The 17,567-nt window shown below is 46.2% G+C and overlaps 1 protein-coding gene across 6 annotated transcripts in view; it reads left to right on the top strand.

The window, feature by feature from the left end:
• Positions 1-17,567, top strand: part of LRRC49 (leucine rich repeat containing 49) — a 221,804-nt gene that overhangs the window by 127,279 nt on the left and 76,958 nt on the right. For all 6 annotated transcript variants that reach the window (XR_009447769.1, XM_059658507.1, XM_059658518.1 and 3 more), the window contains one exon: positions 10,178-10,325. Coding sequence is in view for 5 of the 6 variants with exons in the window: in XM_059658507.1 (XP_059514490.1) it covers positions 10,178-10,325 (148 nt within the window). In the remaining variant the exon portion in view is untranslated. The remainder of the gene's footprint in view (positions 1-10,177; positions 10,326-17,567) is intronic.

The raw sequence follows: 17,567 nt of genomic DNA, 5'->3' as shown, positions 1-17,567 counted from the left end.
CGTGAGACCCAGAACCCGCCGGCCTCCCCTCATTGGGCTAGATCCAGACCTGGCCGGTCCCACCCTTGTCAAGCCACGCCAGGTGGCGGGGCACAGCCTCAGGTCCCCTGGCCTGGCAACAGGGCAGGGGGGTGCGGCCTGAGGTCCCCCAGCCCGGGCCGGGGCAGGGAGCATGGCCTGAGTTCCCCTGTCAAGCCCCGCCGGGCGGGGGAGCAGCCTGCCGGCCCCCAGCCTGGCGCCAGGGTGGGGGGCATGGCCTGAGGTTTCCTGGCCTGGCGCTGGGGTCGGGGGTACAGCCTGAGGTCCCCCGGCCCAGCACCAGGGCAGGGGTGCACCTTGAGGGCCACCGTCAAGTGCCTCTGGGTGGGGGGGCACGGCCTCAGGTCCCCTGATCTGGCACCAGGGTGGGGGGCACAGCCTCAGGTCCCCTGGCCCAGTGCCAGGGCAGGGGGCATGGCCTGAGGTCCCCAGGCCTGGCACCAGGGCAGGGGGCACAGCCTGAGTTCCTCCAGCCTGGCGCTGGGGGAGGGGGGGGCGGAGCAGCCTGAGGTCCTCCGGCCCAGCACCAGGGTAGGGGTGCACCTTGAGGTCCCCTATCAAGCCCTGCCAGGCGGGAGGTGCAGCATTGGGTCCCCCAGCCTGGTGGGGGACGTGGCCTGAGGTCCCCTGGCACAAAACCAGGGCAGGGGGCACACCTTGATGTCTCCTGTTAAGCCCCTCAAGCGGGGTGGCACGGCCTCAGGTCCCCTGGCCCGGTGCTGGGGCGGGGAGCATGGCCTGAGGTCCCCCGTCAAGCCCCACTGAGCAGGGGGCGCAGCCTGAGGTCCCCTGGCCTGGCACCAGGGCTGGGGGTGTGGCCTGAGGTCCCCCATCAAGCCCTGCCGGGTGGGAGGCACAGCCTGAGGTCCCCTGTCAATCCGCACGGGGGGGGCAAGGGGGCGGTGCGGCCTCAGGTCCCTGCTGATTGCTCCTTAAGCCTCGATATGGGAACTCGGCCTCAGCTGTGGGTGCAGCCATCGTTGTGGCGGAGGAATGGTTAATTTGCATGTTTCTCTCTTCTTATATAGCAGTGGTTCTCAACCTTCCTAAGGCCACGATGCTTTAATACAGTTCCTCATGTTGTGGTGACCCCCAACCATAAAATTATTTTCCTTGCTACTTCATAACTGTAATTTTGCTACTGTTATGAACCGTAATGTAATTATATATGTGTTTTCCGACGGTCTTAGGCGACCCCTGTGAAAGGGTCGTTCGACCCCCAGGTTGAGAACCACTGTTATATAGGACTAGGGCTCTGGTGCATGAAATTCGTGCACTGGGTGTGTGTGTGGGGGGGGAGTGTCCCTCAGCCCAGCCTGCCCCCTCTCACATACTGGGAGCCCTCAGGCGTTGACCCCCATCACCCTCCAATCGCAGGATCGGCCCCTTGCCCAGGCCTGACGCCTCTGACAGAGGCGTCAGGCCTGGGCAGGGGACGCTCATTTCCCCTATCACTGGTTCTGCCCCCAGCCCAGGCCTGATGCCTCGGCCAGAGGCGTAGACCCCCATCACCCTCCGATCGCCTGATCGGCCCCTTGCCCAGGCCTGACGCCTCCGCCAGAGGTGTCAGGCTTGGACAGGGGACCCCCATCTCCCCCCGATCACTGGCTCTGTCCCCCGCCCAGGCCTGATGCCTCGGCCAGAGGAGTTGACCCTCATCACCCTCCGATCACCAATCACCGGATCGGCCCCTTGACCAGGCCTGAGGCCTCCGGCAGAGGTGTCAGGCCTGGGCAGGGGACCCCCAGCTCCCCGCGGTTGCAGGCTCCGCCCCTGCCCAGGCCTAACACCTCTGGCCTAGGCGTCCGGCCCGGGCAGCGGGGACCCACAGCTGCAGCGGCCCCGCGATCGTGGGCTTTGCTTTAGGCCCAGGTAAGGGACCCCTAGCTCCCGGGACTGCCAGCTTCGACTGTGCCCAGCTCCCATCGCTGGCTCCACCCCTACTTCCTGCTATCACTGGCCAGGGCGGCAAAGGCACCTGATTCTCCTATCATGGCTGGGGGGCAGGGCAAAGGCGGCCCCAGGGCCACCTTTGCCCTGCCCCCCAGCTCTTAGCTCCCCCCTGGGTTTCCGATCACTGTCAGTGGCAGGGGGCTTCTTCCTGCTTTCCTTTTCGCCTCCCTGCATTGTGCCTACATATGCAAATTAACCGCCATCTTGTTGGCAGTTAACTGCCAATCTTAGTTGGCAGTTAATTTGCATATAGCCCTGATTAGCCAATGAAAAGGGTATCGTCGTACGCCAATTACCATTTTTCTCTTTTATTAGATAGGATTTTACTAAGTTCTGATTATTCTAACCACATTAATCCCCACTTGCTTAAAATTATTGATGACTCTTCACAGTTCCCATTATGAATCATCAATTTCTGAGCAAGGGATTTATTGGTTCACAGTGGCAACTGACTTGATGATGACAATGATTATATATCACTTAGCAGATAGGAAGTATACCCAGAGAAGCAGATTTGAGGAGGGAAGGCGATAAGTTAGTTCATTTAACAATGTGTAAGAAATAAACATTTGCCTTGTGTTTTAGTTTTTAATTTATCAGAATCGTTTTTATTTGGTTTAAGCTGTATGTTAACAACTATGAAGGCAGGAGAGAAACATCTTTTAAACAACCATCTCAAACACTAGAAACTGCTTTGAGATTTTTTTATATTGATGGAAAAAAATAATTTTGTTAATTCTAGGTGAGAAAAAAATACCATGTTCAAGTTTATTTACATTTGAAGTGACTAAGTTTAAATTCTTCTTTAAAAATTGTTTGAAGTATTATATATGTCTCCTTTTTCCCTGCTTGACCATCCCCCCTCCCCCGGCCACTGCCACCACCAAGGGCAAACCCTCATAGCCCCAGTGTGTGTGTCCATTGGTTATGCTAATATGCATGCTTACAAGTCCTTTGGTTGATCTCTAAACTCCCCCTCCCTGGCCGTTTGTCTCTGGATCTATTTTTGTTCATCAGTTTAGGTTGTTCATTATATCCCACATATGAGTGAGATCATGTGGTATTTATCTTTCTCCAGCTGGGTTATTTAACTTAGCATAATGCTCTCCAGTTCCATCCATGCTGTTGCAAATGGTAAAAGTTCCTTCTTTTTTATAGCGGCGTAGTATTCCATTGTGTAGATGTACCACAGTTTTCTAATCCACTCATCTGCTCATGGGCACTTAGGTGGTTTCTAAATCTTAGGTATTGTAAATTGTACTACTATGAACGTAGGGATGCATATATCCTTTCTGATTGGTGTTTCTGGTTTCTTGGGATATATTCCTAGAAGTGGGATCACTGGGTCAAATGGGAGTTCCATTTTTAACTTTTTGAGGAAACTCCATACTGTTCTCCACAGTGGCTGCACCAGTCTGCATTCCCTCCAGCAGTGCACAAGGGTTACTTTTCCTCCACATCCTGGCCAGCACTTGTCATTTGTTGATTTGTTGATGATAGCCATTCTGACAGGTGTGAGATGGTACCTCAATTTCATTTTGATTTGCATCTCTCAGATGAATAGTGACTTTGAGCATGTTTTCATGTCTCTCAGCCTTCTATATGTCCTCTTTCGAAAAGTGTCTATTTAGGTTCTTTGCCCACTTTTTAATTGGGTTGTTTATCTTCCTTTTGTTAAGTTGGATGAATTCCCTGTAAATGTTGGAGATTAAACCCTTATTGGTGATAACATTGGCAAATATGTTCTCCCATGCAGTGAGCTTTCTTATTTTGTTGAAGGTTTCTTTTGCTGTGCAGAGGCTTTTTATTTTGATGTAGTCCCATTTATTTTCTCCTTAGTCTCCGTGGCCCTAGGAGCTGTATCGGTAAAGATATTGCTATGACATATGTCTGATATTTTGCTGCTTATAGAGTTTTCTAAGATTTTTATCGTTTCCATGTTACATTTAAGTCCTTTAGCCATTTGGAGTTTTTGTGTATGTTGTAAGTTGGGATCTAGTCTCACTTTTTACATGTATCTGACCAAATTTCCCAGCAACATTTATTGGAGAGACTATCTTGATTCCATTGTATGCAGTTTCCTCCTTTGTCAAATACTAATTGAGAATAATAGCTTGGGTGGATTTCTAGGTTCTCTGTTCTGTTCCATTGGTCTATATGTCTGTTCTTGTGCCAGTACCAGGCAGTTTTGAGAACTGTGGCTTTGTAATGTAGCTTGATATCTGGTATTCTGATCCCTCCAACTTTGTTCTTCTTTCTCAGGATTGCTGTGGCTATTTGGGGTCTTTTTTTATTCCAGATGAATTTTTGCAGATTTTTTTGTAGATCTTTGAAATATGTCGTTCATATTTGATGGGGATTTCATTGAATCTGTAGATAGCTTTGAGTAGTATTGACATTTTAATGATGTTGATTCTACCAGTCCATGAATATGGTATGTTCTTCCATCTGCTATGTCTTCCTCTATCTCTTTTTTCAACGTTCTGTAGTTTTCTGAGTATAGGTCTTTTACCTCCTTAGTTAAGTTTATTTCTAGGTATCTTAATTTTTTAGTGCATTGGTAAATGGGATTGTTTTTTTTTTTTTTCCGTTTATCTTTCTGTGACTTCATTATCGGTGCATAAAAAGGCCATGGATTTCTGGGTGTTAATTTTGTATCCTGCTCCAAATTCATTCATTAGGTCTACTAGTTTTCTGATGGAGTTTTTCTATGTACAGTATCATGTCATCCATGAACAAGGATAGTTTTCCTTCTTCTTTTCCAATTTGGATGCCTTTTCTGTGTTCTTCTTTTCTGATCACTATGCCTAGTACTTCCAGTACGATATTGAACAGGAATGGTTAAAGTGGGCATCCCTGTCTTGTTCCTGTTCTTAGGGGAAATGGATTTAGTTTTTGCCCATTGAGTATGATGTTGGCTGTAGGTTTGTTATATAACGCTTTTATTATGTTGCAGTATGATCCCTCCCTCTATTCCCACTTTGCTGAGAGTTTTTATCAAGAAAGGATGTTGGATTTTGTCAAATGCTTTTTCTTCATCAATTGATATGATTATGTGATTTTTGTCTCTCAATTTGTTTATGTGATGTATCATTTATTGATTTGCGCATATTGTACCATCCTTGCATCCCCGGGATAAATCCCACTTGATCATGGTGTATGATCTTTCTAATGTAATACTGAATTCGATTTGCTAGAATTTTGTTGAGGATTTTAGCATCTATATCCATCAAGGATATTGGCCTGTAGTTCTCTTTTTTTGTGGTATCTTTATCTGGTTTTGGAATTAGGGTAATGCTGGCTTCATTGAAAGAGCTTGGAAATGTGCCTTCCTCTTGAATTTTTTTAAATAGTCTGAGGATGATAGGTTTTAGTTCTTCTTTGAATGCTTGGTAGAACTCCCCTATAAAGCCATCCGGTCCAGGGCTTTTGTTTGCTGGAATATTTTTGATGACTGCTTCAATTTCTTTGGTAGTTATCGGTCTATTCAGGTTTTTTTATTATTCCTGATTGAGTTTTGAGAGCTTGCATTTTTCTAAGAATATGTCCATTTTGTCTAGGTTGTCCATTTTGTTGGAATAGAATTGTTCATAGTATTTGTTCATAATCCTTTGTATTTCTGTGGGGTCGATTGTTACTTTACCTCTTTCATTCTGGTTTTGTTTATTTGGGTCCTCTCTCTTTGCTTCTTTGTGAGCCTGGCTAGGGATTCATCAATCTCGTTTATCCTTTCAAAGAACCAGCTCTTGGTTTTGTTGATCTCTTGTATTGTTCTTTTGGTCTCTATGTCATTTATTTATGCTCTGATCTTTATTATTTCCTTCCTTCTGCTTACACTGGGCTTTTCTTGTTGCTCTCTTTCTAACTCTTTGAGTTGTAGTGTTAGAAAATTTATTACCATTTTTTCTTGTTTTTTGAGGTAAGCCTATAGAGCTATGAACTTCCCTCTCAAGACTGCTTTCCTGTGTCCTATAGATTTCGGAATGTTCTGTTTGCATTGTTGTTTGTTACCAGGATGCTTTTTGTTTCTTCTTTAATCTTATTGGTAACCCAATCATTGTTTAATAGCATGCTATTTAGCCTCCAAGTGTTTGATTTTTTTTTTTCATTGTTTTTATTGTAGTTGATTTCTAATTTTATGCTATTGTGATCTGAGAGATGAGTGGTATGACTTCTGTCTTCTTGAACTTGAAGAGACTTTGCCATGTCCCAATATGTGGTCTGTTTTTGAAAATGACCCTTTTGCACTTTAGAAGAATGTATATTCTGTGGCTTTGGGGTGAAATGTTCTTAAGATGTCAATTCATTCCATCTGATCTAGTGAGTCATTTAGGATTGCTGTTTGTTTGCTGATTTTTTGTTTAGAGGTTTTATCCAGTGGTGTTAGTGGGTATTAAAGACCCCTACTATGACTGTATTGCTGTCAATCTCTCCCTTGATATCATCCAGAAGTTGTGTGTGTGTGTGTGTGTGTGTGTGTGTGTGTGTGTGTGTGTTTGGATGCTCCTGTATTGGGTGCATATATGTTTACCAGAGTTATATCTTCTTGTTGAATTGCTCCCTTTATTATTATGAAGTGGCCTTCCTTATGTCTTGTTATGGCCTTCACTTTGAGGTCTAATTTGTCAGCTATAAGTATTGCTCCCCTAGCTTTTTTTTTCCAAGTTTAAATTCTTGAAGTATATATATTTAAAAAACTTAAATTTCAACAATAAGAAAAAAAAACACATTTGAAAAATGGGCACAAGATTGAAAACACAAGAAAAGTTTTGCAGATGGCAAATATGCAGATATTTGTTTTTAATGCCATTCCCAATATAAGGAACATGGATCCTTAGAGAAGGCTGATTCTGGGACTGGGGTAGGAAATCTATACTAATAAAAGGATAATATGCTAATTAGACAGAATAGACTGGGCATCTTCCAGATGTCATTCCAGACGTCCTTCCGGACAAAGCCAGGGGCATGGCTGGCCTGCAAACTGCCCGTGGTCCCTCGCCCAGGCCGGCCCCGCCCCCCAGTGGGGAACCCCACCCCAATGGGGGTGTGGATGGCCTGCAAACCATCTGAGGCCCCTCACCCAGGCCGGCCTCACCCCTCGGCAGGGACCCCCACCTCGATTGGGGGCATGGCTGGCCTGCATACTGCCTGCAGCCCTTCGCTCAGGTCGGCCATTCCCCCCAGTGGGGACCCCCACCCCAATCGGGGGTGTGGCTGGCCCCCACCCATGCACCAGGCCTCTATCCTATATAATAAAAGGGTAATACAGTGGGGCTTTGGCTTACGAGTGTCCCGACAAATGAGTTTTTTGAGATATGAGCTGTCTCTCGGCTGATTTTTTGCTTTGAGTTGCGAGCTAAAATTCGGGTTACAAGCCAGCTTCAGATACCCCAATGCTAGTTGGCACAGCGAACGTCACAGTGAACACCACAACATCAGCCCAGCATCACGTGTCTCACTCGTTCACTTTTTGATTTGACATACGAGTAATTTGAGTTACAAGCTCCGTCATGGAACGAATTAAACTTGTAAGTCAAGGCCCCACTGTATACAAATTGACCCTAATGGCAGAATGACCAGAATGACCGCTGGACCAGTCACTATGAGGCTAACTGACCACCTCTTGGCTCTTTTCCCTGGCCGCCAGGCTCCAATCACCTATGGCCACTTGCGGTGGGGGTGGGGCCGGCGAGAGGGCGGGAACAGCAGACCACTGGGTCCCTTCCCCCAACCTTCAGGCACCAATCACCCGATAGTGAACGGGGAACTGGGGATGGGTGGCAGCGGGGGGCAGGGCCGGCTGCAAGCAGCTGGGGAAAATGACCCTGATCACAAGTCAGGCCTAGGGACCATACCTGCACATGAATTTCATGCACTGGGCCTCTAGTTTAATATGAGCCTAGAGAATTTTATAGTGCCAGAAAGTAAGGAAACATACACACACACACACACACACACACACACACACACACACACACAAATCCACATTAATGATGGGCATATGTCAAAGGGACATAGGAGCCAACTAAAAGAGGTTTCAGTGGCCAAAGCTGGAACAATTTGAACAATAAAACAAATAACATAGTATTAGATTGTAACCTAAGTCTATATATATAAAAAGCCAGGGGCCTTCACATCTGAAACAACCAAACGGATGACTGAACAGGCTGAGTGGTGCGACAAGGCTGGCAGGGGGGTTAGTGAGGGACAACCAAACAACTGAGCAGCAGGCTCCATGGGGTGACCAGGCCAGCAGGGGGGTTAGTGAAGGACGACCAAACGACTGAACAGCAGGCTGTGTGGGGCAACCAGGCTGATGGGGGGGGGGCAGTTGGGGGTGACCAGGCCAGCAGAGGGGGACAGTGAGAGGCAACCAGGCCAGTGAGGGGGCAGTTGGGGCCGACCAGGCCGGTAGGTGGGGTAGTAAGGGGCGACCATGCTGGCAGGGGGTGCCAGTTAGGGGTGACCAGGCCAGTGGGGGGGGGGGCAGTTGGGGATGACCAGGCTGACAGGGAGGGCAGTTAGGTGCAATCAGGTCGGCAGGCAGAGACAGTTAGGGGTGATCAGGCTGGCAGGGGTGCCAGTTAGGGGTGATCAGGCAGGCAGGCTGATGAGCAGTTAGGAGTCAGCAGTCCTGGATTGTGAGAGGGATGTCTGACTGTCGGTTTAGGATTGGGCCTAAACCGGCAGTTGGACATCCCCCGAGGGTCCCGGATTGGAGAGGGTGCAGGCTGGGCTGAGGGCACCCCCCTCCCATGCACAAATTTTGTGCATTAGGCCTCTAGTATAAAATAAATATTCTTGAATCCAAACTGATATACATAAATAAATGGTAGAAAAAAGACAAACCTGCTAGAAAGAAGAATTTCAAATAATTTATGTAGATAGTTGGCCCTCAAGGAGGGGAAACTGAACTTTCCATTCCTAACTATGGGCTGCTAATAATGACTTTCTTCCAACGAATTCAGGGTAGAGAAGAGTAAATTCACATTGGAGAAACCTGAAAAACACTACCTCAGCCAGGTTATCAAGGTCAACTTTAACAGTGATGTCATGTTAGTTAATAGTATGTACCTCAAGCCTGGTCTAATCACTAGAAAAACATCAGACAAATCCCAATAGAGGGGCATCCGACAAAATAACTGATAAGTATGCCGCAAAATGTCAAGATTGTCAAAAAACAAGGAAATTCTAAGAAATTGTCCCAACTAAAAGGAGCCTGAGTTGACACGACAACTAAATGTAATATGACATTCTGGGTGGGATCCTGGAACAGAATAAGAATAGTAGGTAAAAGCTAAGGAAGTCTGGATAAAATATGGACTTGAGTTAGTAAGAATCTATATCATAAAAGGCCTGTGGCCATGATGCCATAACAGCGTCACAACCAATGACTGGACTCACCAGGAGGTGCATTGATGGGTCCCGCGGTGGCCGCGGTGTGGGGGACTCCTGGGTCCTGTGGTGGCCTTGGCAGGTGGGACTTCTGGAGCATCACAGGGCACCGGCAGCATCCAAGGAGCATAGTGGGCCACTGGCAGCATCTGTGGAGCGTGCGAGGCTTCGCGAGGCAGCAGACATGGCCCTGATGGCAGGTTAGGCCTAGGGGACCCTACACATGCACGATTTAACCTATATTAATACTAGAGGCCCAGTGCATGAAATTCGTGCACAGGTAGGGTTCCTAGTGGCTGCCAGCTGCCAGCCAGGGCCTCCCTTCCCCTGGCTGCCTGCCGCCGCTGCCGACCGGGGCCTCCTTTCGCACCCGCCTTGGCCTGGTGCCACCCACTCACCTGCTCCACCATCCTGCCTCAGTCCCGCTCTCATCGGGGCCCATCACGGCCAGCAGCACCTCCACTGCTGCCCACTGCCAGCACCATGTTGCCAATGCCCACCATTTTCCATGCTGCCCCATGGTGGTCAGCATACGTCTAATTCCTGGTAGGTTGAACTCCCTCCCATGCTTGGGGAAAATTTGCATATTAGCCTTTTATTATATAGGTTTAGTTCATTGATTATTTTAAAAGCATACTATACTAATATAAGATGTTAATAATAAGGGAAACTGGGTGGAGAGTATGTGGTAACTGTGCACTGTACTCTCAGTTTTTCTGTAAATTTAAAACTGTTCTATTAAACAAATCAAAGTTTTGAAGGTCACAATAACTGTTTTCTGTCTCTACAGTTTTGAGAGTGTTTGCTGCCTTGCTGACTCTCCTTCTCTCTCAGACATCACTTTTGATGGCAACCCCATAGCTCAGGAGCCATGGTACAAGCACACTGTTCTTCAAAACATGCTGCAGCTGCGCCAGCTGGATACAAGGAGAGTCACGGTGAGAGCTCCTCCAAGTGCTTACAGTCTGTTCTCCTTAGTGCGCATGAGGAAATTGGGTTTTATATTCTCTGCTTGAAGTGCTTCTTAATTTTAATAAACTAGGGATTATCATAAATGTAATTATGGTATACTTCAAAATTGTAATTGTAGATATTTTTACCACTTTCCCCCTATTCCCAATGTCATTGAATAGGGCTTTTTAAATTTCTATCCTTCTATTTAACTTAATTATTATGCTTGTTTTTCATTTTTGCTTAATATCTAACTAATAGTTTACTTTGTAATGGGTGAGAATTCCATCGGTAATGGTTAAGAACATAATGATTAAGAAAGCAAACTGTTTAAGTCTGAATCCTATTGTGACTATTTTCTATTTGTATACCTTCAGCAGTTTCCTTAACCTTTCTATACCTCATTTTCTCAAAGTAAAATGGGGGTCATAATTGTATTATGTTGTTAGTAAAGTAAAATAAACTATTGAACAAACCTTAGAACAGGGTGAGGCTTCTAGGAGGTATCATGTGGAGTTGTTTTTGATGCTGTACCTCTCAAAGTAATTATCTCTTTTCTTATTCATTCTACTCCACTCTACCTATTCTACTTATAGGTTTTGATATGGCTCCTCATCTGAGTGAAATGCAGCATATGATATCTTGTTTATTGGTATACAATGTACATTAGCATATTTTGGGCTCCAAGAAGTTCTGGAAGAAAGAAACTTGCCTTAATTCATTTCATTGCATCCCAAGTTAATTTTAATATTGTATTTTCTCAGAAAAGTCCTTTTAATAATCTCAGACCTAAGCTTCTACCTGTTTTCTTCTTAATGCTTCCAATATTAATGTGCATTTTGAGTGATCAGTTAAGTTTATTCAATTGCCAGTTGACTCATGGCCTGTATACAGCTTCACAATGTGTGCAGTTTACATTTCTATCTCAGCAGTATTATGGACAGATAAGATGGCTAGCACAGAGTTAAGTGTTAATGAATCATGAATACCAGGGGTATGGTAGGTTCTGCCTCTCTCTTTATTCCAGCATGGTTCTTTGTTCTCTCAGTTTGTTTAGATCTATACTGTCAACACTGTTTCATACTTTTACCCTATCTACATGTCTTTCTTAATTAGGCATCTTGGCTACTTCTCATTGTTCTTCCTGATGGAGTTGATATGAGTGGGGTAAGAGGTGAAGCTAACCCATTTATATAAATTAGTACTTAATTATGTACAGTAAATCCTTGATTTTGTGGACCTCAATTTAACAGACTTCGGATTTAACAGACAGAATTTCTGGTCCATATGTCATAGGTGAAAATTAGCACCCTGTTAATTTTTTAATGCTTTTAACCAAGATTTGCTTATAATTAAACTACCAGGTTGTTTTCTGTTTTAATTCACTGTTATTTTTAACAAATTTTAGCAAATAGGCCGAATGTTGGAAAAAAACACTGTAGTAATTTCACCAACATAAATAAATATTACATATCTACCACTATAGTCTACAGCTCTTAAACAATGTTCAGCAAATGATTAGCAATCACACCGAATTATGTAGACAAAACAGGTAATTGGTTCTGTTGTTGTGTGGCATGACTTTCTGCGGCAGTTTAATGCAGGCCAGCTGATATTCCAATGTGCACGTGCCCCAGCTGTGTGCATTTGTTTACTCTCAGTGATTGGTGAATGCATGCATTAACTAGATCTATTCAGTTTAAATTTAAAATTACTGTAATACCTACAGAAAACTTTTCTGTGAAATTAAACTTTTCATACATACTTTAATTACACAAACATGTTTACACTAGAGGCCCAATGCATGAAATTCGTGCAAAAGTAGGCCTTCCTTCCCTTCAGCCACCAGCACACACCCAGGACCCGGGCTTCCTTCTGGCTGCTGGCAGGCACCCGGGACCCGGTCTTTCCTCCTCTGGCCACCGGCTGGCACCCAGGACCCAGGCTGCCCTCCGGCCCCTGCTTTGTCCGGAAGGACATCCTGAATGATGTCCGGTCTAATTAGCATATTACGCATTTATTATTATAGACTAGGGGCCCGGTGCATGAAATTCATGCACTGGGTGTGTGGGGCGGGGAGTGTCCCTCAGCCCAGCCTGCCCCCTCTCACATACTGGGAGCCCTCAGGCGTTGACCCCCATCACCCTCCAATCGCAGGATCGGCCCCTTGCCCAGGCCTGACGCCTCTGACAGAGGTGTCAGGCCTGGGCATGGGACCCTCATTTCCCCCCATCACTGGTTCTGCCCCCAGCCCAGGACTGATGCCTCTGGCCCAGGCATCAGGCCTGGGCAGGGGACCCCCAGACCCCTCCGATTGCTGGCTCTGCCCCTTGCCCAGGCCTGATGCCTCAGCCAGAGGCATAGACCCCCGTCACCCTCTGATCACCTGATCGGCCCCTTGCCCAGGCCTGACGCCTCCACCAGAGGTGTCAGGCTTGGACAGGGGACCCCCATCTCCCCCCGATCACTGGCTCTGGCCCCCGCCCAGACCTGAGGCCTCTGGCCCAGGAATTATGCCTGGGCAGGGGACCCCCATCTCCCTCTGATCGCTTGCTCCACCCCCCGCCCAAGCCTGATGCCTCTGACCCAGGCTTCAGGCCTGGGCAAGGGGACCATCATATCCCCCCAATCCCTGGCTCAGCCCCCCGCCCAGGCCTGATGCCTCGGCCAGAGAAGTTGACCCTCATCACCCTCCGATCACCAATCACCAGATCGGCCCCTTGACCAGGCCTGAGGCCTCCGGCAGAGGTGTCAGGCCTGGGCAGGGGACCCCCAGCTCCCCGCGGTTGCAGGCTCCGCCCCTGCCCAGGCCTAACGCCTCTGGCTGAGGCGTCTGGCTCGGGCAGCGGGGACCCGCAGCTGCAGCGGCCCCGCGATCGTGGGCTCCGCTTTAGGCCCAGGCAAGGGACCCCTAGCTCCCGGGACTGCCAGCTTCGACCGTGTCCAGCTCCCATTGCTGGCTCCACCCCTACTTCCTGCTATCACTGGCCAGGGTGGCAAAGGCGCCTGATTCTCCGATCATGGCTGGGGGGCAGGGCAAAGGCGGCCCTGGGGCTGCCTTTGCCCTGCCCCCCAGCTCTTAGCTCCCCGCTGGGTTTCCGATCACTGTCAGTGGCAGGGGGCTTCTTCCTGCTTTCCCTTTCGCCTCCCTGCATTGTGCCTACATATGCAAATTAACCGCCATCTTGTTGACAGTTAACTGCCAATCTTAGTTGGCAGTTAACTGCCAATCATAGTTGGCAGTTAATTTGCATATAGCCCTGATTAGCCAATGAAAAGGGTTTTGTCGTACGCCAATTACCATTTTTCTCTTTTATTAGTGTAGACTAGAGGCCTGTTGCACTAAAAGATTCGTGAGATAGGCCTTCCCTTCCCCTGGCTGCTGGCACCTGTTTTCCTCCAGCACCCGGCACCCAGGCCTTTGCTCCGGCCAGAGATGCCTCCAAACCTCTCACTGCTCCGGTGTCTGGAGGTGCCTCCAAACCTCTCATGGCTTTGGGGGCCGGAGGCACCTTCATCGGCCGGAGGCACCTCCAAGCCTCTCGCTGTTCCGGCGGCCAGAGCCACCTTCAGTCTTGGCTCCGCTGCTTCGCACCTATGTATGCAAATTAACCGCCATCTTTGTTGGCGGTTAATTTGCATATCTCGCTGATTAGCCAATGGGAGGTGTAGCGAAGGTACAGTCAATTTCAATCTTTGTCTGTTATTAGATAGAATAAGTGAAAACAGGTAAACCAACTAATTTGTCAATTTTTTAACTTTATTATATCACAGACTTTAGGCTTTAATGGACACCCCCTCACCCCAATTAGTCCATTCTATAAAGGTTTTACTGTATTGTGCTTCTTATAGTGAATTTATGTCAGTTTTGTCTACATAACTGATTTCCATACAGAGCAGAAACCATTCTTCCTTTTCCTTGTCTAATACATACAAGTGTTCTGCACATGGTTCTTTTCTTCTCTGTCTCACTCAATGCAGAAAATGTAATAATGTTCAATAAAGATTTGCTGGTTCAGTGATATTGACCCACTTCTATGCCTTAAATAAAGGAGGATAAAACTGTATATAGTCACTGTTCTTGTACAGTCCATAGAGTATGTTTGCCTGGTGAGAAAATGGGGGAAAATCACCTGGGGTGGGAGCAGGGCCAGCTGTCCTGCTAAATACAGAGCAGCAGTCCTTCACATCTGCTCTTCCACTGTTCATTTTAGAAATTTAAAAAACTCTTACATGGAAACAATCTCAAAGTTACAGAGAATATGTACATACAGTACAAAGAACTTTTTTTTTCTTGTACTGTTGTCAGACATGGAACAGGACCAAGGCAGGTCTGCCAGGCCAGTCTGGAAATGGGTCCTTGCAAAGTTGCAGAAAAAGCATTTCGGGGACTCATGCATAGGAGGAGTTGAGGTATAGTGGCAAGATTTATTGGAGAGGCATGTACGGCATAGATGCCCCTCCAGAAGCTGCTGTACTGCCTCATTCATGACCAGGTGGGTCAGCTTCATCTCACTGTGGAAGAAGTGTAACCTATGGAGCCACACGTCCTCACTTGTCCTCACTCAGGAGAAGGGCCAGTAACCAGACCTGCCATGCCATTACCCTGGCATTCAAGGCTCTAATAGTCTAGCACAGTGGTTCTCAACCTTCTGGCCCTTTAAATACAGTTCCTCATGTTGTGACCCAACCATAAAATTATTTTCGTTGCTACTTCATAACTGTAATGTTGCTACTGTTATGAATCGTAATGTAAATATCTGATATGCAGGATGGTCTTAGGCAACCCCTGTGAAAGGGTCGTTCGACCACCAAAGGGGTTGTGACCCACAGGTTGAGAACTGCTGGTCTAGCACCAGCAAGGCAGTGTGCGTCTCGGATCTTTGTTCAGCTTTGGTTATATTTTCTTGGGCTTGAGAGAGAGCAGGCTTTTTTTCAAACACTCCAATCTTGTTCCTAATTCTTCTCTGGCTTGTGCTGGGCCCTCCCCCCTATCCAATCCCTTTCCTTAATCATCCAGGTTTCCATACCCTTATCCTACCTTGTCCTTTTCCCAAATTTTCCCAGGCTAGACTCGTCTCCTTTATGGTGGCCATTTTGGCTCCTACTGCAAATGCCTCATAGTTTTGCCTCATCATCTGGCTTCTGTGCATGCCTCAGGAGGAGAATTTCCCCCTCTCTGTTTCACCCCTTTCCCTGGTTTAATCTGTGGGAAGGGGCTGGTACTTCCCTGGGAGATTGGAAAGCTGGTTCTTCCTCCCTACTCGGGGGGAAGAAGGGATGTTAATCCCCTTGGCAGGGCAGTTTGGCTTTCCCCTGCGTCTGGAAGCCGAAGACTCCTAGTTAATCCAACTTAATTAGATGTCTGGCTCCCTTCTCTTTTGTTAATATCTTACTAGCTGCCTACTGTAACAGAACCACTTGAGAGTAAGTTGCTGACTTGATTCCTCAACAACCCTGAACACATTAGTGTGTATTTCCTATAAGCAAAGACATTCTCCTGTGTAAACACAATATAACCAATGAAATCAGGAAATGAATAATTACTAGGGTCTAATTCTCACACCACTTTCAATTTTAGCAATCATATCAACAATATTTGGTATAGCAAAATGATCCAGTTTGGAATTATTCATTTGTGGGGGCTAAAAAATATTAACACTTTTCCTTCTTCTGGCTGGGCAAATAACCAAACAGATACAGATTAACAGTAGAATATGAAAGTTTAATATATGTGCATAGGCAATTTACATAGGCATGAGAATTACATGAAAATTCCAAAGGCAGTGAGGCAACATTGGATATATAAAACATTTTTGGACAAAGGAGAAGGGGATGGGGGGGAAACAGGGAATTATATTTCATAAATAAGAATGGATGATTTACAGGTAGTTGAGGAGGAGGGAACACATTTGGCAGAAAAATCCTAGCCAGGAGATTCAGAAACAGTGGGACACAGGGTATCCACCTGCCTGAAGCCCTCTTATTTACCGTACATACTTCAAATTAGGCAGCATACTGAGCTGTCCTTCCTGAAACAGGTTTCTCTATCTGAATATCTTGAGTAGGAAAGGGGGAGGGTCAAAGATTCTTTCTGAGTCTTTTGTTTCTTAGTAAACACCTTAAATTCAATACATTGGAAAGCAGCTTTGGGGTGGCGGAATTTGGTCCCTTCACATTACGTGTAGATGCATTTTATTGTCATGTCTCTTTTTCAGGCACAGTTCCTCAATTCTTTTTTGGGGGGATTTCATGACTTTAGTATTTATGAAGATTACAGATCAGTTATTTTGTAGAATGATCCTCAATTCAGGTGTTGTTGTTTTTTTTCATATTTCCTCATGATTAATTTTTAACTACAGATCTTCGGGATAAATATCACAAGTGATTTTGCATTCTTCTCATTGCATCCTGTTAAGTGATGTGTAACTTTTATTTATCCCTTTACTGATATTGTTCACTTTAATTAAGATGATGTCTTCCAGGCTTCTCCATGTGAAGTTACTGCTTTTCTTTTGTAATCCAATTCCTCATAAAAATTTCAATTTATTTATATTGGGATGGACCATGTTATTTAGTTCACTTTTTGTTTATAATTTTATAGTAACTTTACTGTGGAAAGAATATACCTTTTAAAGATTTGCAGTAACAGGGTTGGCATATAATGCCTATGAGCTGGTCACCTGTTTTTGTAAAAAAGTTAGATTGGGACACAGTCATGTTCATCCATTTGTTCCTGGTGAGACAATGAGACCACGGTTCTTGTCTTCTTGAAGAAAATATTTCAATCAAGAGAAAAGGTAAAGCAAACTAGGTAAGAATTTATTGGCCACAGTGAAAACATACTTAGGACAGTGAAACAAGAAAGGGCATAGAAGAAGTAACAGGAGAGCCTAGGCTGGGCTGCTTTGGTTCACTGAGAAGTCAGAGAAAAGGCAGTCTTAGAGACAGGTTCAAGGGATCAGCCCAGGACCAGCTGCTGCTGCCCATTGCTCCCCTGGTTGCAGTCTCCTGAGTCCTAGAGGGAAGAAAGGAGAAGGGAATGGCATGGGCATGCTCTCCTGGGTGAGAGCTTGCATTTGTGTCCTTCATCCTGTACATATTTCTCTCTCTCTTGCAGGTGGATCTCTTAGAGGAGATCACAGGGGAGGGTCTCAATAGACTAGTCATCAGCTTTACAAATGTGCTCTTTCAGGGTGATGGTCTTCATTGATTAGTTGGCGCCAGGG

Source organism: Myotis daubentonii, chromosome 1 (genome assembly GCF_963259705.1).
Source record: "Myotis daubentonii chromosome 1, mMyoDau2.1, whole genome shotgun sequence".
Lineage (NCBI taxonomy): Eukaryota > Metazoa > Chordata > Mammalia > Chiroptera > Vespertilionidae > Myotis > Myotis daubentonii.
Note: the sequence above shows the minus strand (reverse complement) of the source record. Positions and strands in the feature narration are given on the sequence as shown.